This window comes from Amblyomma mixtum, chromosome 10 (assembly GCF_055824585.1).
Source record: "Amblyomma mixtum isolate Tamu chromosome 10, ASM5582458v1, whole genome shotgun sequence".
In the NCBI taxonomy this organism is placed as follows: domain Eukaryota; kingdom Metazoa; phylum Arthropoda; class Arachnida; order Ixodida; family Ixodidae; genus Amblyomma; species Amblyomma mixtum.
In genome coordinates this window covers 55,668,791-55,695,964 of record NC_143021.1, presented here as the reverse complement: position 1 = coordinate 55,695,964, position 27,174 = coordinate 55,668,791, and the positions used below count along the sequence as shown (strand labels likewise).

The 27,174-nt window shown below is 47.7% G+C and overlaps 1 protein-coding gene across 3 annotated transcripts in view; it reads left to right on the top strand.

Moving 5' to 3' along the window:
• Positions 1 to 5,373: 5,373 nt before the first annotated feature.
• The window catches only part of LOC149325843 (small G protein signaling modulator 1-like), a 106,345-nt gene continuing 84,544 nt past the window's right edge, over positions 5,374 to 27,174 (top strand). For all 3 annotated transcript variants that reach the window (XM_089562656.1, XM_089562655.1, XM_089562654.1), the window contains exons 1-5: positions 5,374 to 5,661; positions 11,045 to 11,120; positions 17,741 to 17,915; positions 20,383 to 20,514; positions 24,352 to 24,419. In XM_089562656.1, the coding sequence (XP_089418782.1) occupies positions 5,509 to 5,661; positions 11,045 to 11,120; positions 17,741 to 17,915; positions 20,383 to 20,514; positions 24,352 to 24,419 (604 nt within the window). In that variant the 5' untranslated portion in view covers positions 5,374 to 5,508. The remainder of the gene's footprint in view (positions 5,662 to 11,044; positions 11,121 to 17,740; positions 17,916 to 20,382; positions 20,515 to 24,351; positions 24,420 to 27,174) is intronic.

The window sequence follows — 27,174 nt, the reverse complement described above, 5'->3', positions numbered from 1 at the left end:
CCGGAGCCTGCTTAGGTCCGGCCTTGGGCGTCTGCTTCTGCTATGGGGCGGGTGGGGGTCCCGGCTTGATGACCTTGCGGTACTTGCCCGCGCAGCCAGGCGCCCCGGTGGGATGGCTGCCTCCGCAGATGAGGCAGCACGGGGAGCACTGATGTTCTGCTTGGCCGCCGTCAGGAACAGCAGGAACCTGAGCCCCGCAGCGTTCACAGCGCCCAGGCTGCGGCCGTGGGCAGGCGTCGGCCCGATGCCCCACCGTGCCACAGCGTGGGCAGGCAGGGATCGTTTTCTTATAGAAGCGGACGGGGAGACGCTCGCAACTATAGAGCACGGTCCGCGGCACCCTTGTCCCCACAAAGGTGATCACAGCAGTCTGTGTTTTACCCAGTTTCCACACAGATATCACATTGGGTTCTTCACTCAGTTTCTTCCTCACGGTTTCGGACGTCTCGTCCGGGGAGACTGTAACGACGCCCTTGCAGAAGTCTCCAGAAAGCTTGGGGTGGCCCCGGAACAGTATCTTGCGGCCTCCTACTGGCAGCATGATGTCCCGGAGCAACTTCTCCGCAGCTTCGACAGATTGCAGAGTGCACACAAGAAGGTTCTGGTCCCACACGGGCCACACAGCAAGTCCCACACTTGCCTCGTCCCCGAGGATGCTGCGAACGGCAGCGCCGGCTTCGCCAGGACCTAAGGTAGCCTTTAGGTCGATGGTGTCGCGTGGCTTGAGCACCACGATAATTTCTTCTTTGCCGATGCGGGGCCTGTACTGTGGCCTCCATAGGGGCTGTTTGGCTTGTTGCGCATCAGCGCGCGACGCGTTCGCACCCTGCATATGCGCAGAGCACCCCGCCACCCTTTGCTGGCCGGCGTTCGCGTTGGCGTTCCTGGGGTGGTCTTCGTCTTCTTTCGTCCGCGCCATACGGGAACCATATCTTGAAGATGGAATCTCTTCGCTGGGAAGAAGCTCCTCAAGTTGCACGGTTTCCATATTGACGATCCTGAGGGAGGTTGAATCGTAGCCGGTGACTTGGCCTGGGACCGCCATAGCCGGGGAATCCCCGAACGCGGCCGGTGCAGGCATTGCCACCGTTAAGCTTAGCGCCGCAGAGGCATGGCGGTCTTCAAGGCTCTGAAAATTCAACAAAACCTCAATGAAATCACTTGAAATGGATGAGAATTAATGTAGGTGGAGAATGAAGTGCAGATGTGAATCGACGTTCTAGGCCACCCGCAATACCCTCTAAGGCCTTAGCGATGTCAGCAGGGGATTGAACGAGGGATTCAATATTGACAGCCGGTGGAATCACTTTACTTCTCCTCATAAAATTAAACAAGGCCCGTTTATTCCCTGACTGAGAAAGGAAATCATAATGACTTGTAATATGTTGACGATGAAGATGGAATATACTCCACTTGTAATATACTCCTCCTTCGCGCGGGAGATAGTGCGCTTAAATGTTGCTTCGACATACTTATAATGTAACCAATTTTTTGGGCATTGATTTAGGAGGAATTTCTTCCAGGCTGCTTTCCGCCGTCTATAGGCACGCGTGCACTCTGCATTCCACCAATTATTGGTGAATGCATCCTTGGATCCTGTGACAATGAATTGAGACTGTTGTCTTGCGCGTTCCAACACTGTGCATATATGTGTAGCTTTACATTCGGAATTTGTAGGGGTGTTTCGGTCCGAATCGCTTGTGAGAGCTGATTTGAGAGTGTCTTTAAAGCGACTGTAATTTATGAAGGTGCGCTGTTGTCGTTCGGGAAGAGTTAAGTTACACGCAACCCTGAAACTAATCGGTAGATGATCACTGTTTGTCGCGCAGTCAACAGGCGCCCAAGACGTGACAGAGACTCCTGGGGAGGGAAAAGTTGTCTAACACAGATCGGCACATACCACGTACAAATGTAGGCATTCCTGAGTTGTTGCAGACTATGTTGTTGTCGCAAACCCAATCAAATAGTCTAGAGCCGAAACAATCTGTTTTAAACCCCCACGTCAAGTGGTGCGAATTAAAATCCCCAACTAGCCGCCGCGGTGGCTCAGCGGTTATGGTGCTCGGCTGCTGGCCCGAAAGATGCGGGTTCGATCCCGGCCGCGGCGGCTAGAATTACTTTGGAGGAGAAATTCTAGAGGCCCGTGTACTGTGCGATGTCAGTGCACGTTAAAGAACCCCAGGTGGTCGAAATTTCCGGAGCCCTTCACTACGGCGTCTCTCATAGCCTTAGTCGCTTTGGGACGTTAAACCCCATAAACCAAACCAAAATCCCCAACTAATAAAACCTGAGATCTGCTGCTAGACATCAATGAGTCAAGGGGCCGAGTGTCATGCACACCTGAAGGGAAATATGCGTTAGCTACAGTAAAGGGCTGTTGACCTGGAATATTGAGATCAACCGCAAGTATTTCGCACTGACTGTCCGCATACTGAGAAGAAATCAAGGCCCTGTGACAAAACTTTAAGGAAATCAGCAACAACAGCCCTCCCCCTCGTGAAGACCTGTCTAGCCGGAACGAACGGAAATGTTTAAGATGATAATTAATATCTGTAGTAAGCCATGTTTCCTGTAACGCAATTACATCCGGTTGAAGTTGATTGCATAGGCATATTAAATCTGTTGAAGCTGAGGATATAGATCGGCAATTCCATTGGAGAACACTTAACGACCCTATCTTGACGGGAGTGCTGCAGCGGCAACTGCCGCTTCGAGAATCCTGGTCTTAGGATTTTGATTTGCATGACTTTTCTTGGACTTGGACTGGTGACAAGATGGATCCGGGACACTCAAAGGAGACCCACTTCGTTTTTGGGCGCGGGTATCGAATTCCATCTCAACACATTCATCACAGGATGCGTCCTTAACGCTGTTCGGGAGAGATTTTTCAGGAGTCATTTGTCGCTCATGCTGACTTTGGCCCTGTAGAGCGCTATTGATGTCCACAGATGGTGGAGGAGCAGCCGAAACCATAGAGGACAAGAGCGGAGCGGCGTGCGCTTGCAGCAGATTAGTCATCTGGGTAGCTACTACCTGTGAAATGCACGTGGATACAGTTTCCATAATGCGTTCCATTGCATTCGCCACTGCTTTTTCAACCGCAGCGGTAATGGCTTGTGTCCAAGAGGCGTCCATTGCAGGTGGACATTTGGCAGCCGCACTAGAATAACATGAGGCTCTATCTTTGACTGCGGCAAAGGCCTCTCGTCGCGTGCATCGACGTTTATCTATAATCTCTAGAACTTGCACTTCTTGAGCTCGTGCAGGACAATCAGGACAGTTGGCAGAGTGGGTACCACCACACAGGCATTTTTCTTGCTGTTCAGGGCATTCTTCTCTAGCATGGCTTTCGCCGCATGCACAGCATCGTGAGCCCGATTTGCAGGCTTTGGCGCTGTGGCCAAATCTCCAACAGTTCTGACACTGAAGGGGACGAGAGTTAAATGCGTCAACTCGAAACACCAGTGGCCACACTTTGATTTCTGAAGGGCACACTACTCCTGCGAATGTGGCTATGACGGACTCTGTAGGTATTTTCACCCCTCTACCATTCTGCTGCAACGATGGACCGCAATGACGCCCGCAGACGAGAGGTTCTCCAGCGTTTCCGAAGGGCTCAATCGAGAGTCGACACCTCGGACTAAGCCCTTGAACATGCTAGATGAGGCGGAATAAATGCGCTCACCGGGTGGTTGGCGAAGGAGGTACACTTCAAAAGGTCGGCGACACAATCCTTGTCCGGTGACCTGCACAATATCCCACCCTTGCCGAACTGCCGCACATCTGTGATTCGCATGTAGTGATCGAGGCGATGTAGTCTGAAGGGCCACCTGCACAGCTTCCGGGTTGTTCAAACGAATCGCGCCTCCATCAGCATGAACTAAAGCCACAGGAATGCTGGTTACTCCACTGCGAAAAAAGACATCGATTGGGAGCTGGTCCTGTGGAAGAGAGGCCGACCAAGGGGAAAACCCTTGGCCGGGAGAAGAGGTAGACATTAAGCCGTCGTCCCGCGCCCAATCACCCTATAACAGGAGCAGGCACAGAAAACAAGAAGGAGAAATTCGGCAAGCTAGCACAACACCGCCAGGTACTCAGCCGCTACCCCGCAGTTCACTTGCCCGGATTCGAAGCTAGGCCTAGGGGACGGAGCTCCACCACAGGGTCTCCTCACGAGCGATTCCCTCCGCGCTCAGAGCGATTCCCTCCGCGCTTCTTCCTCTTTGCCACCGATCGGCACTCCGCTAGCTGAAGATCACCTGCAAGATCACCTGCAGAACTGAAGATCACCTTGAGAAAAAACAGCGCTTGCAGACAAAGGACCAGAACAAGAAGGACACACAACTGCGTTGACTGACAACTTTTATTTCGGAAGGGGGCCGATCCGCGCCTTTTATACAAACTAGAGGGAATGTGCGCACGCGCACAGATCAGCAAAGTGGGAGCATGGAAAGAGCTAATACATAGAGAAATAACAGAGAAAGAGCTAATACATAGACCAACTATTCTTATCGTCACTGATAACCAACAACGCAGCCAAAACAAGCGAGAGAAGAAAAAAGAAGAAAGAGATAGAAACAACGGGGGAAACAAAGGCAGGGAGCGTAAAGAAACAATTCCAAAAAGTTCTAAAAAGATCCCGAAGAAGCCAACAACCTACACGGCTAAAGGAATGACGATGAAAGGTGACAAAGATGAACAGACAAGCATAAAAAGTGCAGGAAAAGCCTGCGGAAGATGTAAAAAAGCGGCACAGCTAAAAGATGACGGAATTAAAAGCGTTAAAACAGATACAAGCAAAAACCTGAGAAGCCGATGAGAATAAAAACAAGCAGGAAAGGTGGTCACTAAAACATGAAATTGAACAGACAACAGATCTCTAAAAACAAGCAATGAATCGTAAAAAACGTGTGGGCGATAAAACCTAAGGTGAAATAACAGAGAAGTTTTTACAGAAAAGTTTAAGATGGAAAACATCGCAAAAAGTGGGCGCCAACTTTTTTCTCAAGATGAATCCCAACCAACTCGCCCAGCAACACACCTTGCTGAAGATCACATTGAGTGGAAAATCGCAAATAACACACATGACAATATAACCCTGCAGTATTCCTCTTTTAATCCGAGTTGCGAGAGTAATGTAGCAAAGGAACACGCCGATTCAGCCGAATTCAGAAACATCTAACTTTGAATTGAGCGCGTGCTCTCGACCATGCGTACGTAGCGCCCCCACGTGGCAGCCAAGCGCAGTGCCTCGACGCGTTTCGAAGTGTATTTTGTTTCCAGCCGGCAGAGGGCGCGGTATAACATTCTTGCTAGCAGAACGAAGGCAGGCAATACGTCCAGCAACTGATAATCCCGCGTCAAGGCCGTTGGGGAAAGACGGGGAGCATATGGGAAGCGGATCAGCGGACCGGCCAGCCAGGACAGCGGCGGGAACAGCTGCTCTCGGGGCTCTTGTGCGCGCAGTCACGCGCAGTGTGCTCTTTGCTGCCCTGCGTCGCGAAGGAGATGGCCCTCGCATCGGCGCCAGCCGCATTCTCCAAGAGCGACTCGCCGACGCGTATCATGACCGTCTTCCGGAGCAAAAGCGACGATACGTCGGCGTCGTTGCTCGGCGAAAACGAGTACAGGGAGAAGCTGCTGCGGACAGTCAAGAAGGAGGTAAACATGCCGCGTGCAACAACGGTATGCGCGAGACGGGGCCGTTTTGCTCGAGGCGGGCTTTGGGAGGAAGAAGACGCGCGGCCCTGATTTCGTAGGTTACCATATTGCGCTTGGGGAGTCCGTCAGCCGGGCCTCTCCCGACAGCGGCGCGCTCGCCGCCTGTTGCGCGGGTCGATGAACCGCGTGCTCATCGGCCGGTTTCAGGCAACGCGTCCGCCCGCAGCCCTGGAAGCTGCGACAGACTCGCGGCTACTTCGAAAAGGAGGCACTGTGCTCGTTCGTATGCACTGCAAACGAGAACAACTCCTAGTCGCGGCAATGCGATTTAATTAGGACGCCCTACAACATCGTAATCATGCCCCGTAGTAATTCTTGTGCAGCAAGCAAGCTTCCAGTCAGCACACTGCAGCACCTTGCACAGAAATAAAAAATCGCGTGATATCATTGGGGCTCTTTGCTTTCAAATAAAGCCGGAAACATGCAGACTTTTTCTCCTTAGACAGATCATTAAAAAAAATAGAGGTGAAACTCGATTTTTTGGCGAAATGCCGCGTTTCTGATCGCATAGTTTGGCTGTGCAAATTATTGAAGGCGGGGTAAAGTTGGGCAGTATGGCCATTGGCACATAACTTGAACCAGTCTTAGAATGCCTATTCTGTTTTTTTTCTAGGATAAAAAACCTATTTACCCCAGTCATCCTACGTGTATAGTTTAATTCACAATGAGAATGAAAAGTTTCGGTTTGAAGGATCGCTGCAGAGTCGTCCAAAAGTTCCCTCGAAGGAGGTGTTGAATATTTGAAAGTGGTGCGCAATGTTCAGACAAGGCTTAATGCTACCAATGTTGCAACACATGGCGTATTTCTGATAAAATTTGTTTCAGCTGCTTCATAGCAGAGTACAAGAATTTGTCGAGTCTAAAGGTGTCATAAATACCCAGACACGCTTTCTGCTATGGTTGCCAAGAGAGGGCAAGCGTAGCAGGGGGTGGCAGAAAGTTAGGTGGGTGGATGAGATTAGGAAGTTTGTAGGGATAGGGTGGGGTCAGATGGCGAAGGACAGGGTTAATTGGAGAGACACGGGAGAGGCCCTTGCCCTGCAGTGGGCGCAGTCAGGCTGATGATGATGATGATGGCTTGTCATTTCTGCTAAGCAACTTTGCAGGAGTGGGTTCAGAGGCAGGGAAGATTGAGATACAATATTAGCAATAAGCACGGCAAGGAAGCTAACCAGGCCTCTTCGAGATTCGGACTGTTTGCTGACAGGCTGTGGCTTCCGCTCTGACAGCCAGTATAACTCATTATTGCATGAGCTGGTCATTCAGCAGTTGCCTGCGAATGTGCCACCAGAAGCTGGGCTTTTTTGATTGCGTCTGCTATCGTCTGCTCTTCGCCGTGTACTGCATTCAAGCTAGTTGTAACTGAGTTTACCTTCTTACTGTAGTCATTTAGACATGCACCTATGCCTGGAGTAGTACCAAAATTAGGCTAGTATGAGATGTTGGCAAAGAAACGTTGCCATAATGCCAGCCCTCTCCGTGCAAATGTGTATGAGTAAGCTACCTTGTCATAGCCATTGTGCGCATAGGTGTAGTTACTGGTGTTCAAATGTTGTATATGTTGAAGAATGGCACCACTTGTACTATTTATTTATTTATTTAATAGAGATACTATCAGTCCGGTCTGGACCAAGATAGGAGTCACGCAAGGGTAGTACAGATTACTAAGGCGGAACACAACAAACAAATCACCAGCACCATCCAGTCGGTGCCAGATTTTAACATTTCAAAAAATGGAACTGACCTGTATGCAACAAACAAACGCGCAAAAATCTTGCTGCAACGAAACAGAAAACAATGTGAGAAGACCATGCCCAACACAAATGCAAAACACATTATATCAGGCACTATACCAACCAATCACGAACTCCAGCAGAGAACACATCCACACCCGATGCGAGCACCACATTCTCTGGCAGTCTGTTCCATTCTCTCGCTGTGGACAGGAAGAAGGAATGCAGTGCTTAGAAAACTTTTGTTCTTTTACATGTCTGCAATGTTTACCCCGAGCGATACGTGAAGTAGTTTCGCTTATGTATTGCTGCTTATCAATATGTACCATGTTGTTCATAATCGTCCTTCTTGTGAGCAGAGTGCGACTTGACTGACTGCCTAGCGCTGGAGAATGCAAGCGTACTGCGTCTGCCACAAACATAGCCAACCACTCGATGTGTTGTCTGCAGTGGAGCACTGCACACCCATTCACATCTGCTCACTCACATCCTCCCATATTCACATCTACTCGCACTCATTCCGACTTTGGCATTCAATGTTTTTATGGGGACGGTGTCTTTTCAGAGCTTGTTTCTTCTTTTTCTGCTTTGCTGACAGAGAAAGGGGATGAGAGATTTTCTGCCGTGTTCAGCGAGGCTCGCAGGCAGAGCAGCCTTTGTCCCCCCCCTTTCCTCCCGAGGCGTGTATTCAGACCCCGTACAGATTTATTTGTTTATTTATTTATTTATCATCATACCCACAGCGCCATTGTCTGGCATTACAGTGGGGGGGGTTCAAAAAGAAAAAGTATGCAAATGCCACCTCGTGCAGGTGGTTACAGAAAAAGATAACATTGAGATAGAAAGAACACGGAATTATTATACATAAAAAATATCACAGCATGGAAGAAAATGAAGCATTTGATAATATGGACACTACTTCCTCAGGCAGCTTGTTCCATTCTGAAATCGTTTTGTGGGAAAAAAGACATTTTGAAAAGGACAGTCCGGCATCTGTATTCTTTGACTTTAAGTGAATGATCTCTCCATAAAGACACATAATCAGGGTTGACCATGTATTTGGTTCTGTCTATTCCAGTTCTTGAATGAAATATATCATGAAATAATTTTAGCTGCAGAACTTTCCTACATTTTTGAAGTGTGTCCCAACCCAAAGCTTTTTTCGCACTCGTTACACTGAAATATCGCCCATAGTTATTGAAAACAAAACGAACGGCCAAATTCTGAACTCTTTCTAGCTTTTGAATGTCAAGAAAGGATTTCGGATCTCAGACTGTGCAAGCATACTCAAGTATGCTTCTAACATTTGTATGATACAGCAGTTCTCTAGTCTTTAAAGGGAAAAGGGAAAGCAGTAAGGAGCCACTCGGAGGCTGTGTCGAGCTCTGTGGCCAATTTCCGTGTTGTTGCTGCTCGAAGGGTAGCGGCCACTTGTCACACGGACCCCCAACCCATTTGTCACGCCTGTGCTCCGCGCTGAGACGATGAAGTGGCTCTGTGTTGGGATTAGCGTGAGCTGAGAGGCTGAGTTTTTACACTCGGGGTGTTCTAGAGGGGGCGAGGTGTGTGTGTGGACTAGAACACTGCTAAATGGCTACTCTGGTTCCTATCCCTTTCAGGCACTTTATACACAATTGTGTAAGCGGCAAGCTTAAAGCTTTTTCTGAGAAACTGCAGCACTTAACAGTGATTTCATTATTTCAGTCAGATTGAGCACCCTACTCGTTGCAAATAAGTTGCTTTTTTGTACCGCGTAGCGAATGCAGTAAACAATATTTCACACAAGAGTGAGCTAGGTAGCACTTTGTCCACCGTTTTTGTGCAGACAGAATTTGCCGCAAGTGAGAACATCGATTGTTTTTGCTCAATTTCGAGCGTAATATGCATCTTCGAACCACAAAACGATTCCACGATCCCAAAGGTGTTTACCTGACACACGAGAACATTTCGATGTTACTACTTCTGACAAATCTCTCACTTTGTATGGAATTCTCCATATCGTTGTAAAAACTTATCTGTTGGTCTTTCACCTAACAGTTTCCCTTTCTTGAGGCCTGAATATATGACTTAGGTGAAAAAATAATTGATTTCAGTCAAACAAAAAATGGCGCCTGAAAGGGTTAAGGGTAACACAGCACCGCTCCACTTGGGAGGAAGTGTTTTTCGTGGTGATTTATTGGTGGAGTTGTGGTCAGTACGAGCTCGAAAGGAAATAACTGGCTATGGCTCAGCCAAGGGCGGGGACATCAAGACTGGTCTTGGCGAGATCTGGTACTAAATCCTGGCAGTTTATCTGTGAGTCAGTCTTTTGTAGATTGTTTTATTCTTACTTGTTCCGTTGTCCATCACAAATAGACAGTTAGCGTTCTTGCAAAAGTTCTCCCTAAGTAATGGGGTGAATTAACCATAAACAAATGCAGGTTAATGACATCGTAGTCAAAATCAAGAAGACGAAATGAGCTTGGGCTGGGTACGTAATGCAAAGGAAAGATAACCATTGGTCCTTAAGGATAAAGGAGTGGATTCCAGGAGAAAGCCAGCGTTGCAGGGGCGGCAAAAAGTTAGGTGGGGCATGAGATAAAATTGCGGGGATAGGATTGCCGCTGCTGGCGCAGGACAGGGTCAGTTGGGGAGATATGGGAGGGGGCTTTGTCCTGCAGTGGGCGTAGTCAGGCTGATGATGATGATGATAAACCTGCCATTTGTCATTAGGTCCTGCCATCGATGTACTTTCTGTCGACGCCATCGAGACAAAAGCTAACCTCTTGCACTCGGGTCCACTATCACTCACAGCAGGGCATACTCGTATCCAGTCATTTTAGCACCTTCACACACTCGCCGCTTACATATTCTCTCTGTCTGAGTTTGAGTGAGATGAGTGCAATCCTGAGTGTCATCCATGCTATTGTTGTAGCACACGAGTGGCCTCACTTTCCAGAGAGGTTCTACGCATCACACAGCCGAACACGGAGAAGCACCAAGTAAACAACACACTTCTAGCACCATCAAGTTGATCAACTTTGTGCTGAAGCGCCTGTGAGAGCATGTTGTGAATGTTATGACATTCACAACATGTCTAATAAGGACATGTCAACTAAGGACATGTCAACTAAGCCTAATAAGGACTGCAGGTATTGGCCTGAGAGTCATAAATAGCATTGAGAATTAGAATGGGGTGGGCATTATTAGGTCATGAATAACTGCTGACCAGTATCCCTCAAGAGTGAAGCGTGTTAGAGTTGTCACTTTAAAGTGCTCAGTTGTGAGGCAGTGACCTGAGGGCTTTAAATGGAGTTGGTCGTAATTCTGTTGTTCGCAGATGTCTATGGAGAGGAAAGCAATATTCCTAGAACTGGGGAGAGAGCAGAGTGGGTTATGGAACAAATGTGAGTGAGTGGGGAACTTATGCTTCCATAGGGATTCCACGAGAAGGCAAAAAGGGAGTCAGGTGGGCCGATGTGATTAGGAAGCTTGCAGGGGCAGGGTGGCAGGAGAGGACTAGTGGGAGGTCAGTGGACCCGGTTGGGATTGTGGGGATGATGATGATGATGATGTTTTTCACCAGCCCGTTTCCCCCCTTGCCCTTTCAGGTGAAGCAGATAATGGAGGAAGCCGTGACCCGCAAGTTTGTCCATGAAGAGAGCAGCAGCATCACCTCCCTCTGCGGTGAGTGAGCCCTTCCCGGCTACACACTGGGCCAGGAAAAGAGCACCAGAAGTGAAATTCGGAGGTCATGGGTTCGGATCCCACTGGCGGCATGTGGTTGTTTTTTCTCCTGCTTTTTATTAATCTCCCACTGACAAAAACTACCAAGAAGACATTCCCTATGCTCCGTGGTTTCAGTTGCTGTCATCATGTACGCCATATCAAGCACCTCTTTTTCCTTCACTTGTGTGCTTAACAGGATAAGTTGGCCACTTTACGTTGCTGTTCTGGGCCCTGGTTACAACCCATCCCTCAGAGTGCTCACCAGTTGCCCATAGCACCCGGTGGGGGCCAGCACTGAATATTGTGAGGCACTTGTGACCATTGAGAAGCGCCTGATTTGACGGCTCTCTTTTCTCGGTGTGGAGCCTGCAGCGGCCACAGATTAGGCCACGAGGTCGAGAGGTTCAGAATTGCACCACTTCTGGAGCAGCCATTAGTGCCGTCAAAGCTGTGCTGTTCTCACGTTGCCATAGTTGCATAACAGCTGTGCTTGAAAGCCGCAGCCAAAATTCAGTTGTTGTTGTGAATGATATTACTTCCAAATATACTTCCTAAGCGTGGTGATGATTTGCTAATGATGCCTTTCAGGCTCTGTAAGCCTTGTGCGTGCATGCGTGCCCCAGTCTGCCATACCTGATACGGCAGCTGAGACGGAGCATGGCTAGAAACACCCTTGTGGGTGGCTTTAAAGGGGAGCTGAAATTGTTTTTTGAAAGTTCAAGGTGATTCAACGATTTTAATATATGAAGCTGCCAAGTAGTTTGGCTCCAGCATTTAAAATCATGACGTAACTGCTGATTGAAACAGTGGTGCGGTTCGGGCTTCTCTGCACTGCGTCAGGGGAGTGTGGAGAAACTCGTCGTGACATCATTGTTGCTGAAAGTTCAAATTTTTTTTGCCTTCGCCCACAAGCTGCCATGCGCCATCTGATGCTGCCAAATGACGCTTTATGGGCTTTACCTTCTTCAATGGCACTGGTTTTGTTCCTTCAAGCAACTGCTCCTTTGATGTAAGCTCAGTGCAGCCATCGTTGTGACCCTGCCTGGCGCTATGCACTACGAAGAAGCCTGAACGCCTATTTATTTATTCATTTATTTATTTATTATACCCTCGGGGTACAAACGTACATTATAGAGGGGAGGGTCAGATACAGAGGCATACATATTGTAGACAAAAAAGTTATTAGTAAAAAATATACACAACCTCTGTAAAACCAGCACAAAAACAAAAGTGAGCACACAAATAGAATGAAAAAGAACAAAGGCATAAATGGTAAATTTTGAAGTCAGGAACAGTGTTAATAAATACAGAAAAATATGATAAAGAAAACAAATACAAAACAAGGAATACATGTGTGAAATTGTGTATTCCTTGAAGGAGTGCAGGGAAGTTTAGCTTGATGTCACGGAAGGTATGATTTCAAATTAACGCTGTCATCAGCCACACCCTTCCCCACACCTTAGATGCTGCCAAACAGCTCTTGGCAGGCTTTGCCTTCGGTGGCGTTAGTTGTTTTTCCTTCAAAGCAGTCATTTGTGCATTGGAAATGTACCGATACCTTCGATGACGTCATCATGCACCCCCCACTTGGCGTTGTGCACTGCGGAGAAGCTTGAAGGGCTTCCAGATTTCAATCGCCGATTACTTCACTATATCAGGTGCTAGCCCAAAAAGACTTCGCATGCTTCACCTGCAAGTTTGACACATTCGACCCTCTTAAGCTCGTGAATTTCTAAAACCTATGCAGTTTCCCTTTAATGATGTGCTGGCTTTGTTTCTTGTTCAAATTTTGTTAGCAGGAGACCTTAACTTTCTAAACTTGAACTGGTGTGATGGCATGCATTCAGGCAGAGCCTGTTAAACATTTTTTGATACGGTTGGCAGAAATGGGTTTGAACAATAAGTTAAGGATGAAGTGGTCGCTCCCTAAGGTTCCCATTGTATTTTCCCATTGGATATTCTCGTTTTTTGAGGCGGCTAGGTCAGGCGCGGTGTCTTTGCAGACGCTGCTTCCTATCCTCGTCGTAGTTGTGGGGTCGTTAGCTAACTCCATGCAGCATTTCTCCACGCTTTCTGCTATGCTTTTACCTTTGGCATTGAGTTTTGGTACCTCCAACAGGGGTTTGCCACATTTAAGTCTCCTAGGATCAACAGTGGGTTCTACCCTGCCATATCGCTGGCTTTTTTGAACAGCTTATTTATTCTGGGGTTCTTTTGTTTTGGGGGCTGTACACGTTTATGATGAAAACGCTGTCATCCGCTGGTTTTTCGGGTACAATTTCTAGTACCGTGTGGGGTACGTCCGTATCCGTTATGTTGGTTTTGTAGATGGTTGTAATTGACTCAAGTACTAAGGTGGCGTCCTTGCTGGTACCGTCTCTGTCATACATCTCATATCCTGTTGTGCTTGTTTTAGCCCTGGGCCTGTATTCTTGGATGGCAATGATGTCCGATGGTTTTTCTTGGTTCTTTATGAGATGAATTAACTGAGCTTGTTTTCCCTTTATTCCTCTACAGTTCCATTGCCAGATTTTCAAGCTTCCTTTCTTTTTTAGCCTTGTGTGTTCGCCGTTAGACATTTTATGTTCTTCCTTCCTGTTCGTCGTAATGGATTGGCCTATTGCTCATGTGTTCTCTCATGCGTTTGCTGTGTGCTTCCTTCGTTGTAGTCGCAACTTTCCCTTTGATGTAGTTGTATTTTCTGTCCATTTTCTCTAGGTCTTTACTGACTTTGACATGGTGTTTCATTATTGTGATTAAAGGGTCCCTGAAAGGGGTGTCTGAGGTTGGCAAAAAAATACTTGCATTATGTAGAGCGTAGGCCACTGAACGTTCATGCCGCATACAATACATCAAGAGCGAGTAGATAATTTATAATACATTTTCAAAAACTACCACTCTCGAGCCTCGCGGCGACCAGTGGCGGTGAACTTCCGCCCGAATCCGTACTCATTACGTCACTTTAGTACTCTTTACGTCGCCAGTGCAGGGCTATCATTGGTTCGCGGTGCCAACGTGAAATCACGCATTTAACAAACTAAAAGCTCTAGATACTTCACATTCTTACTCTTTTCGGGATCATTTCGCATTTCAGCGAGGAGAGTTATCGTTTGTATGCATGTTTACATGGTTATTGTGTGTTGGGTGTCAGAAATTAGTACTGCACTTTCGGTTTACCATGTTGTCGTCTGCTTGTACCGCTTGTGTGACTCCGCCGGCGCCGTCGTCGAACCGAATCGAGAATCGAGGTGCGATTTGGAGTCACTGCACTACTGATTTCTGTAGTGACCTCCGTCGCATGCGCAATCAAAATGGATTGGCCGTGCTGTGTCGTTGGTGGCAAAGCCAGGGTTCGGCACTGTCTGCCGAAAGATGGAAGCGAGCGAGCTGTCATCGTCGTCAGGATTCAGCGCCGGATTTCTGAACAGCGTGTCCTTATAAACTTGGCCCACGCGCTGCACCGATCGTCGCTTGCGAACTGCCGCCCAACTACAAGCAGACACACATGGAGCGGTGAGCATCGCTGCGCCGATCTACCCAAGCTACGCCCACAACCAGTGTCGCACTTCACCGCCGTGCAGCAGTACCTGAGTGCTGCTTGGGATGTTGTACAAATAGCACAAGAAAAGACAAGGTCGCCTTGTTATCAGAAAGACTGCTCGAGCAGCGACAAAGCATGCCTGCTTATGTTGCGAGCTTTCGGCAACGGCACCGCTCGCGGGCGCTCCGGGCGACGAGCTCTGCTGCTGCCTGGCTACCGTGGTCGTCGCTAGGCCTATAGCCTCTTTCGCATTGAAGCCGCAGCGGCCGGCACTTCGGAAGTCGCCTGAGCTATAATAAAAGGCTTGCTCTACACATCGCTTTACAGTCAACAGCATCATCTCACAATAAAATAATAGTATGGTCAATCTCCTCGACGCCTTCAGCAGCGAAGCGAGCGGCGCCAGGCGAGCCGGACCCCTTCGTCGGGCCAGCGGCAGGTGCGAGGCGGTTGTGGCAAGAAGTTTGCTCGTAGCACAGTCGTTGCCTTCACCAGCAGCTCAGTATTGTTCAGCGATCCTCAAAAATAACACATTTTTCACATTTCTTATACCAGGGTTTATTGTTTACGTCAAGAACACACTTTAGCTCGTTTTTATGACGCCGGCAGACAGGATCCGGGCTGGCCGGCTGGCCGGCATGCTCGGCGTACCTCACGTTCGCACAAGAAAATACAAAACAGCCATGATACCAGAAAAGATGCTTCCTATATTCGAGCAACGACAATATGCCTGTGCAAAAGTGGATCTTTAGGCGACGACACTGCCTGCGGCAACACCGCGCGACGAACTGCGCGCTGGTCCCAGGTTGCCCTAGTCGTCGCTAGGCCTATCTGGTTTCGCATCGAAGCCACAGCTGACAGCGTTTTGGAAGTCGCCTGCGCTATAATAAACGGCCTACTATTCACATCGCTTTACTGCAAACTCGTCCCATAATAAAAGATATGTTCGATTTCCACGACGCCTTCAGCAACGGAGCTAGCTGACGGCAGGCAAACCGCACCAAGTAGCAGCAGCACCAAAGTGGCTGTGGGATGAAATCTGCTTGTATCGCAGTCATCACTTTTGCCAGCAACTCGGTATTGGCCAGCGATCGTCAGAAATGATGAATTTTTGACATGCATCTATCTCAGGGCTTGCTATGGACGAGAACAAACAATGCTAGCGCGTTTTTCAGTCGCCGGCGGCCGCGCTCGTATCGGCTCCCGCTTCCCGTCGTTGCATTTGCTGCGCGCGGCTCGTCGTTGACATCCAGCAGGTTGGACGCAGGCGACGAGCTGCTATCGGTCGTTGCGACGTCGTTCGCAACGGCACGCCGCAGCGAATTGCACACACTTTTCGCATGTGTCCCAGCCTTAAGGCTGAAATCCCATTTCGGCACTCATCTGCAAAAGTTGTTCCTTCAGCTCGGGGTCCATAGTTCGAGAGAAGTCGCAGCGATGGTTGCGAGACACAGGTAAACACAGCAGACAGCTGGAAAGCGAAGGAGCGAACGAGCGCGTCAACCGGAAGTAAACAAACCGAACTCGTCGATGACGTATTTGTGGGCGGAGCATGGTCCCGGCCTGTAATCTTTATTTTTTTATGGTTCACTCCGGTGTACGAGTTGAGAGGGAAAAGGCTGGTGGTCATTTTTAATAGCCATTATCTCTGGTTCCACACAAGGTACATGAAAAATTTTTGCGGGAGGATGATGAATCGTTCAATGTCCATCAGTATTTCGACTTCTCTTTGCCTACATGGCCACCCTTTCAGAGACCCTTTAAAGTTGCTCTCACCATCTCCTATCTAGTCTTTGATTTCTTGTAGTTGGTTTTGTGCCACTTTTATGGTGGCCATTTCTGCGTATTCTGTCCTACGTTTGTACGTTTCAACTTGTTCGCCCTCTGTGATGGACATGGGTTTCCTGGCATGTTCGAGGTTTTTTAGGGCGTTCACGTATTGCGCTTTTTGTCTTCCGATTTCTGCCTTAGGATTCATATTTTGCTCCTCTAGCTCCTTGAATCTTCGATCGCTTTGTGCAAGCCTCTCTTCAAGTTTTACTATTGTGTCCTCAAGTTGCATTGTCTTAGAGTGTGACACAGTGGTTGCACAGTTATGTCCAATTGGCCAGCTCACCTCCTTCTCCGGTCTCTGCTGTGGCTTCTTGTTTTTGCTCGCCAGGCTTGGGAAGTCCCCTCTGCGTTCCTGGAACCCATTGTTTTCTTTGCGCGTTGTCGACCTGGATCTCGATCGCATCGCCGATCTTGACCTTGATCTCTATTCGTGCGCTTGTTGGCATTGCTGTAGAGTGTTGCATTATTGTCTTAGCTGAGGAGTTGCTTTGTTGCGTCTGCCCCTGTTTTTCTCTGGATCTGCTCGTGCGTGTAGTAGCGAAGTGTAGTTGTTTTCATGTTTCATTTGTACCTAGTGTACTCTGTAGCAATCCTTTCGCACCTTTTTCGCATTTCTGTTTGTGCACAGGTGCAGCTTTGTTATCTATTCTCCGTTTCATACATAGCAGGCAATGCAGCCAAAGCAAGCACGCCTGTTCGCGCAGGCTAAGTCCGCGTGCAAAAAGTAGTTTGCCGTACAACCAAAGCGAACACAAACATATTTCGTAGCGACAAATCTTAAGTGCTGTGACTGGAACCTCCTGGACTTTGTTTTACCTCTTGCCACATTTCCGTCCTGCGACTCGTCGAGAGTTCGAGAAGCAAAAAGTACACGTGGTGGTGTGATACGCGGTTGGTAGGGCCAATCACTCCTACTCAATCCGCGCCCAAAAAATAGTTCACACTCTGTGAAAATTATGGCCAGAGAGCCCGAACACTGAGCACCTGACAGATTCGACCGTTATTTTCAATGCTACCGCATCGTTTTATACCGCTCTTTATTTTCGTCCAAACACTGACCGGAGTTTCGAGAACGAATGATACGTGGCGGAGTAGTATGGTTTCCTGGACGCACTACTTCAGCAACCTCCGCAGCGTTGCCTGCTATGTATGAAATGGAGTGTAGTCATGCAAGGCATAACTGACCGGTCGATGGCGCATGCAGCGGCGGTCGATGCCTGCCTCTCGCATGGCCTCAAGCGGCGTGCCCTGGGCCTCTTCAAGACCAACTCCACCACTGCGCTGTTGCACAAGATGGCCAAGCACTTCGAGCCGGCTGCAGCCATTGCCCGGGCAGTGGCCCAGATGGAGGCCGCAGTCACCTCCGACTCCTCTGCAACGTGAGCACCGTTTCTTCGCTACAACCGCAGACAGTTTTCTAGTTCTATCAGCGACATGCGTTACTGATTTTATTGGTTGAGCCCTTGGATTACTAGCCCCCGAAGCATCATTTTTTTTTTAACTGCTGCATCCAGAGCAATTTTTCTTGCTCTAGCTGGAGCCCTAAAAATTGTCTTGAAATATTGACTTCACTCTGCTTTGTAACTGCTTTTAGCTAGTGTCAGGATTACAAGTTCCAGCATCTGAAAAGTGGTCATTAAATGGGTTTACAAGCAAGCTACTTGTGTAAGGTACGCACTGTATAGTCAGTTCTCTGGTACCTCTTCTCTCGTTGTTTGATGTAAGATTATTAACAGTGTTCCCTACTTTTCCAGGGTTGCTACAAATCTAAACAAGTACTTTTCATAAAACATATTTTGCAGCCATTTGGTATCGGGATTAACTTTGCTTTTAAATTTCTTGAATTGAATTGGATCACATTTTTTATTCTTTCAAATAGTGCTGCATTCATTCACTATCATTGGGTGCTTTGAGTTTTATTAAAATCATCGCCTGTGAATGCAAGGTTATGAAGTGTATTTAGTATTCTTGAAAAACACACTATATGCTGCATCAGGGCCAACCAAACAGTGTACTTGTTCCTAACACCTTTCTGCAACTGAGTTTAAAAGTTAGATTATTTTTCTCCATTTATAATTCTGTACTCTGTGGATTCAATTGTACCATGTGAACGGAAAGTGGGAGAGCGACAGTCTGACGACAATGATGCTTGGTTTCACAGATGGCAGCACTCTGGAGTGGTTTGGCAGTCTCGTGCATGGGAGTCTCTTTTGGTTGTTACTTTCAATTTCTTACAAGCTTATTTTGTGCTTGGAATGTTGTGGATGTGCTTTCTCATGAAGTTCCTCTGTGAGCTTTGCCCTGTAGAACAAGATGAGTGCAGGCTCACTTCCTGTTGATGTCTTGTAGGAAACAGGAGAAAATAGGTCATGTGCTTCCCCCCCCCCCCCCCCCCCCCTCCCCATCATGCCTATTTAGAGGGACCACTGCCCCCCCCTGTCTCTCTCTCTCTCATGGGCCAGGATGAATTTTTTTTCAACCTCTGAAGTTTCTGTGTAGCTTTCCTTTGTAGCTGTGTGGCTGCGCTAGGGCGGATGCCAGTGAGTAATTACTCCCTCATTTAAATGAGTATTTCACATTGTGCGGAGTTTTTGGACCAGATCAGATTTCTTGTTGCCTCATTGTCCCTTTCTGGGGCTGGCATTGGCCAGCATCTGCAAGCGGAACCCCTGCTGGCTGCGTTCTAGCTCATGTTCTCTGTCCCATGGTTGTGTCAACGTTGAAATGTCGTTATGGGGGTGGTGCTGAACTTGTACACGGATAGAGAGACAGAAAACACAGGTGAGCTCCGCTGTCACGGTATTCTGCCGCCATCTGTCCCAATCCACCATCCATGTCTGGATTTCAGGGCCCCTGTGCAGTCTTCCCTTGCACACTGTGTTTCATGCTCTGTGCAGTGGTGGTTTGCACTTGTGGTATGAGTGGCAGCCGGAAGGAGGCAAATGGCAGTGCTGCCACCTGTTGTGGGGGTTCTAGCAGGGCTGGTAGCACCACGCAAGAGGGGCTACAGTGTGTGAAGTAGAATGTTCTTGCGGGCTTGTTGGTTCATTGCAGAAAAGATTAGTACTGCACAAATGGAACAGGACAGCAGAACGAGGAACACAGATGCCTGTGTTGTTGTGCCCCTGTGTTGTCAGGCTGCCGCGGTGGCTCAGTGGTTATGGTGCTTGGCTGCTGACCCGAAAGATGCGGGTTCGATCCCGGCCACGGCGGTTGAATTTCTTTGGAGGAGAAGTTCCAGAGGCCCATGTGCTGTGCGATGTCAGTGCACGTTAAGGAACCCCAGGTGGTCGAAATTTCCGGAGCCCTCCACTACGGCGTCTCTCATAGCCTGAGTTGCTTTGGGACGTTAAACCCCATAAACCAAACCAAACCAAACCTGTGTTGTTGTCTGTGTTTCCTCGTTCTCCTGTCCTGTCCCATTCGCCCTGTACTAATCTTTTCTATAGTGTCTGATGGGGCTCAGTTCACCGGCAGCATTGTGGCACCCCTTGCCACCCGAGTGCCCTTTGCTGTTGTGCTCGCTGCTGCAGCCGTGTGCAGCTCTGGCACTTGCGCTTTTTGATGTGCCAGCACTGGATGGGTCACGAGTGAAAAAGCTGTGGTGTGCAGGTGATGTTTAAGGGGATTTCCCTCTCTTCACCTGCTGAGGTAGAAAGAGGGAAGCCTCCTCTCCTCCGCTCCTGTGGGAGAGGCTGGGGGAATGACTCTGCAAAAATGAAAATGACTCAGAATGGCTTGGCAGAATTTAAGTGTGTCATACATGGGGCTACTGAACAGAAGCACTGGCTTGTGGCAGTGGACGATCATCACCCCCAGGTGTGCATACAATGCACCCCCGTGCAGGGACAGCCGCCTGCGCAGCCAGTCCAGCCGACGGTCGCTGTGGGTGGCCAGTGGGCGCTACCTGTGGATCCGGCTGGCACTCTTTGAGAAGCAGCTGGCCGCCATCGTCGACCACCTGGTGCACAACTGCAGGTCAGTCTGACTTCTAGTGTATTGCTCCCTGCTCGGAGGACATGACAGGGATTATTGGAGCAGATTCACGCATTCAGTGAGCCATTTTCTTGGCATTTGGGCTTTATTCAGGTCGGCAAAGTTCTCAGCATGATTGTGAGCGAGGGAAAGAATGTTTGACATGCTTGTGCTGCTGTCACGATGATAGGAAGGCTGTACAAGACGGAACTCTTTTTGCTTCGTATCCATCAATGCTGTGTGGATACTACTGTTTCCTCCATCTGCCACTTGGGGAAACCACTCTCGTTCCAGCTCTGCTGCATTTGTTGCAGTTGCCTGCTTGCTGGGCTGGTGTAGGAGGTAACATAGAAGAACTTGTTGTTGGGCTAGTTGGTAGTTATTCATCATTAAAATCAAAGGCGCCAAACCATACACACACACACACAGGAGAAGAAAGAAAGAAAGACGAGACAGAGCGCCTCTGTCTCGTCTTTCTTTCTTTCTTCTCCTGTGTGTGTGTGTGTATGGTTTGGCGCCTTTGATTTTAATAGGAGGTAACAGTTGTGAGCTTTTCGGGGTTCTAGAAAAGGAACGAGTCGAGTGGCCTGCTGTCTTGGTCTTGCGTATTGAAGGCAGCCCACAGTAGTAAGCCTTGCCGCAGATGATCGGGATCATTTATGGAATGCCTAGTCATCTCAGGAAGCATACTGTGTGGTGTGCTTCACTCTGCAACACGTTTTATTGCCTTCCCTACCGGCAAGTGATGAGCTTGGAAAGCTTTTAAGGGCAGTGCTCGCATAAAATTCGCCCGTTATTTTCTTGATATTGCGAAAGACTCAGTGCACATTAAACCTGTTTTTGTTTGTTCTTCCGTGTGCTCCCATGGGCTGGCTTTCGGATCTAAAGCTTCCAGAGGTTTACTAGACTGCCCCAAGTACTCAGTGTGGGTGGTTAGTGTCATTAGACCGTGCAGCCTTGCACCACACATGCACGACATCTTTACCAATTTTGTGTCCATCAAGGTAGAAGGTGCTTTCTTCAAAAGTAATGCTTACAACGAGCACTCATGGTGACCAGGGACATGAAATGATGTGCAAAATTCTAAAAACTGCTAAGATGAGCTGGGGATTTTATAGGGTGAGGCTATTCAGCGTTCATGCCGTGTGCAAGTTCTGGGAAGCAAGCCAATGATTTACAAATAATTTTTTCCTACAGCTTGGGGTGATGTCTGTTGCCGGTTTCTCGTGAAATCCTGCCTTGCAAAGTCATGAGGCTTGCGCGACATCAGCCACAAGGCGCTCTGATTGGCTCACCCAAACTGCATTGTGTTCCACTCTCTTGGAACACACTGGCTTGGCACACCACTAGCTAAGCCTAACCTGTCTCACCACTGTTCTTTGGAACCAGCCTCTTCTTATCATAAGATGTCTAATTTTGTTACCACTAGTACACAGTAAATTCGACGGGTGTACCGATGGTAATGAAGAAGTTGGTGTAACTATTTTGTTAACTGACATCATTCGAATTCTACCTGCTTGTAAAGGAACCCTTTCTCAATATAAAGGTACTGCTGAGTGTAGTCTCCATCACAACCGATGCATTTGTGCCAGCATCAGTTCATCTACTCACACACAGTTTGGGTCAGTGGTTATAGTTGATGTTCTCCCAATGCATGGTTTGTCTTCAGCAGTGGTAACCCCGGTTTAAAGTTCTTAATCTATCTAAGTGCATCGCTCTTCTCAGTGGTGTCATGATCGTAAGTGTTCAGTCGGCCACTGTCCTTGCTTCGTCAAAAACTTTATGACAGCCCGCTGCTTCTCCTTGGGATCCAGTAACTGCGTGCAGTGAAAAAGATCCTTTATTTACTGGCAAAAAGAAAAAATGGTTATTGTAGAAAAACAGTTATTCTACGCCCACATAGAATTTGAACTCTGTAAGTCGGGCAATAAGGAAGTTGTGCCAACTCTTGCATTACTTTCGGGACAACCCTCGTGTACAAGAGTGCTATACTCTTGGATGTGATTTTCAAAATGATGCTCTGGCTGTGTGATATAAGCGATAATTTTATAAATCCACGTTCGATACATTTGGGCTCGACTCTACAGCCTCCATCTACGATGGCTGATCATTCCAGTAAAGAACAATGAATACATTATTTGAGCATGCTTTCCACATCAAAATTTAGCAAGGAATTGAACTGCAGTTTATGTAAGTTTGTACATTTTTGTCCTAAAAAAATCAGTGTTTCAACGGCACTCTGCACTAATGGAGGTTATCCTGTATTCACAGATTACTGCATTCTAATGGTAAGGACCGTGTTTTTACTGAGAGTGGAGGTTTTACAAGCTGGAAGAGCTGGAGCTCTTGGGGCAAGCTAACAGCAGTGGCATCGATACATTCTACAAAGCCTGTTTCATTATTGATGTCACTAGTGTGAATCAGCTGGCGGACAAAGATGTGCCAATTTTAAATCAATTCTTTCTTGGTAATGTGTTTTTGGAGCCGAACAAGAATCAGCATAGCCGCAAAGGACCAACCGATTGATTTCTACCAAGAACAGAAGGTCATCTGTGTCTCTCTAGATGTAAGGACACCACAGAAAGGCCGTTTTGAGGTGGAAAATTTTGCATTTGCTCAGCATAGGACGTGCGCTACAGATAGTATATAGCCTGACTGCAGCCCAACAGTGAAGAAAAGCGTCTCTGTGCTTCGCCACATCCCATTACAAGAATTGTGTGGCTGTGCTAGTTTCAGTGTATGGCATGTGCTTGTAATGTAATGTAATGCAATGTGATGAAATGCGAAGGCAAGATAACCGGTGGTCCTTAAGGGTAGCGGAGTGGATTCCAAGAGAAGGCAAGCGTAGCAGGAGGCGACAGAAAGTTAGGTGGGTGGATGAGATTAAGAAGCTTGCGTGGATAGGGTGGCCTCAGATGGTGAAGGACAGGGTTAATTGGAGAGACATGGGAGAGGCCTTTGCCCTGCAGGGGGCGTGGTCAGGCTGACGATGATGTCTTTAGTGCAGCTGGATTCACGTGTTCAATATCTCGAACCACGATTCCAGTTTGGAAATTTTTAAAGACTGGGCTCAACTTTGGGGTTTGATGGCCACTCATTCTGCACCGTAAAAAAAAAAATCAAATGAGCAGCAGCCTGTGGACACAGACAGACTTTCTCCAAGCATTTGTTTTGCTGCTGCACTCACTTGAGGAGGACCTGGGCCAGCCACATCACCGCTTATGGGCACAGCGGATAGAGAGAGAGTGCCTGGAAAGGGGCCTTGTTGACCACATTCTTAAAGAAGGAAATGCGACAACATTTGGAAGTTGGCCCACCTTCAAAAATTCCAAAGGGCCCTGCAAATTTGAAATGGGGCACATTTGAGTAATCAACATTCTGCTCCTTAGATTTTCAGATTTGATGGTGCTGATACCCCGCCGCGGTGGCTCAGTGGTTACGGTGCTCGGCTGCTGGCCCGAAAGACACGGGTTCGATCCCGGCTGCGGCGGCTGAATTTCGATGGAGGCGAAATTCTAGAGGCCCGTGTACTGTGCGATGTCAGTGCACATTAAAGAACCCCAGGCGGTCGAAATTTCCGGAGTCCTTCACTACGGCGTCCCTCATAGCCTGAGTTGTTATGGGACGTTAAACCCCAATAAACCAAAACTAAACCAAGCAGTGCTGATGACGTCGTGACCCCTTCGGCCAGCCAGGGAATTACAATACAGAGAAATCAGAAATTTTTTATGAGACAACAACCTAAGTGTTGTTGCATTAAAAGCACGCACTGTGGGCTCATAGCTGTGTCACAAGCACTGTGTGGCATGCTTTGATCTCTGAGCCGTGGTTTGTTTGCAGCAAGTACTACGAGAAGGACGCACTCGTGGCGGACCCTGTGTCGGGACAAATCCTGGCCTCCCTACTCGGTGAGTGGACCCCTTCCTTTGTTCCCTCCATGCTGGATGCTATTCTGTGCTCCCAAGGGGCGCTGTAATTTAGAGGCTTCCATTTCGTGGCAGTGGAAGGGGGGAGGCCTTATTCTCTGCAGCAGTGGCACCACTCAATGTCACAGCCCTGTGTGTAGTCACCAAGGCAGTGGAGCGTCTGCACTGTCTGTGGGGGCATGGCTTGTAGTTGTGGCAGTGTGATCAGGACGTTAATGAGAGGCAGAGTAATGCACAGCAATGGTACATCGAGGGAGAAAGGGGAGCCTTGGGAGCAATGCAGAGGGGGAAAGCAGCTGGTTATTTAACTAGTTAAAGGTGCACTGAAGAGGAATCTGAACTCGTCTTTTTGCCGCGGAAACTCAATCCACACGTTCCTAGCATTCTTAGAAACAGTGATTTATTGCCCTGTGTGGCCAATTTCCCTAATTAAATCGAATTAACGCCCGGCTCCCATCTCTTTTTTTTAATTCTCCCTCGTACGGTGGGCGGAGTCGACCAACGCGTGGAGTGCCTTTCACCCAGTCCCGTGGCGGCTTGCCGCTCTGCCATCGGCAGATACGTAGTAGCCTGTAGAAGCAAATAATCCGCGCGTATTTTTTATTTCTGCGGGCTTATTTTGTGGTTATATTATCTGCAAATGAAACTATTTATTCACGGAAACCTAAAAAACAAAACGAAGCGAAAGCAAAGCCTCCACGGAGCTGGCTGAAAGGCACTCCCCACGTTGGTTGACTCCGCCCACCGTACAAGGGAGAATTAAAAAAAAAAGGCGGGAGCCGGGCGTTAATTCAATTTAATTAGGGAAATTGGCCACACAGGGCAATAAGTCGCAGTTTTTAAGAATGCTAGGAATGTGTAGATAGATTTCTCGCGGCTAAAAGACGAGTTCAGATTCCTCTTCAGTGTGTAGATCGAGTTCCCGCAGCAAAAAGACAAGTTCAGATTCCTCTTCAGTGCACCTTTAAGGGGGGATGAGGGTCTTAAAACCAACTTTTTTATTTATGGCTAGAGTCTCATGAAATTTTGCACACTAATGCATTTTTCTCTTCTGATTCCAAATATGTAATCATAATTGATCTGGTGGTCTTAAATCATACGAAGTCTAGAATGTAATTAGGTTATTTCTTACTCAGCTTTGATGAACTTTTTCATTGCATTTTGTTGCTTTTATTTACATGAATTGATAGCCAGAGAGTTTCCGTACCGATGACGTTCTTCGTTTTTCTCTAAAGGCATGTCATTCTGACATACTATGTCGAGAGTAAGAGGTCGCAGTATTTGACACTGCAACTCGTTATGCTAATTGTAAATTGCTATATATATGTGTCTTAAACAAAAAGTAAGGATATCATCGGGTATGGGCTATCAATTCATGCGATTAAAGCAACAAAATGCAATGAGAAAGTTCATTAAAGCTGCATAAGAAATGACCTAATTACACTCTAGAATTTAAGATAACTTTTGGTCTAATACCAACAGCTCAATTATGACTGCATTTTTGAAATCATAAGAGAAAAACGCGTCTGTGTGCAAAATTTCACGAGATTCTAGCCTCAAATATGAAGGTCAGTTTGAAGACCCTCGTCCCCCCTTAACTAGATAATTAACTAGCTAATGTCTGTCAAAACAGGTATTATTATGGTGCAGAAGCCGCCTTTGTACCTCAAGAAGCCTACTTGAAGAAATTCTGGTTCACCTTCGGTGAAACATCAGATATATATGCTGCGATGTGTAATTTGCAACTGGTTACATGCGAGATTATGGTTACTATGCACTGGAAAAGTTGCACAGATTTGGTGTTTCAGACAGAATCTGTCATTTCCAATGTTTCATGTGTATCTGGTTCACTTTACTGATCACAAGACAGTTTTTGTAACCTTCAAGTGTACCATGACTGATATGCATGCGTAGAACGACTGTGATGCACTTTGTGTCATGTATCTACTACGATGCATCCATGCCATGCCATGACAATGCACTTGATATACCACTTTAATCACACGGAATTATAATGCATTGCAAAGCATGACCATGTTAAACATTGTAAGCAAAGATAAACAATGGGAAATAATGCTCACACCATGCCAGTGCACCTTATTTACATTCGACCTAACTGTGCAAATTGATCGTCATTGTTTTTTTCTGAGAACATGTTTCCCCTAGGCATTTTTATGGCCAATAGTACAGATGGTATGTGCACTCCTGCTGTGTGCAGTACCAATGCATTGTAAGAAAATGTGGTACTTTATCGTTTTGCTTTGTTTTTTCCTGTTTCACTCGTGCCATTTGTAGCTTGGCTAGTGTCACTCTGACTCCCTTCATGGAAGGCAGGCTATAATCCCACCTGATGTTGTCCTGTGGCATACAACACAAGGAGAGGCTGAAATGTGTTTGCGCTGTTGTACGTGCTTGTTTGTGTGACCCTTCTTTTTACCTGGTGCTCATAATTGAAGTAGGCCACTCCTAAGACCTCTGAGGGTACCTGAGACGGGCAGAGGAGCTAGGCAGCAATGCATGATGGGTGTAATACCAAAGGGCTGTGTAGTGCATGGAAAACTGCAGGTTGGCATTGGCATAATGTGCATGCTGCAGGCTTGCAGACAAGTCGTGATCGCCTCGCCTTTCTTTGTAACGATTGAAAAACTGATCGATTCAACTGATGTGGCAGAAAAGGTGTTAGCATTGTCTCCCCCCTGACGGTGGTAGGTGGAGTGATTCAGTCCGTCAGTCGCCG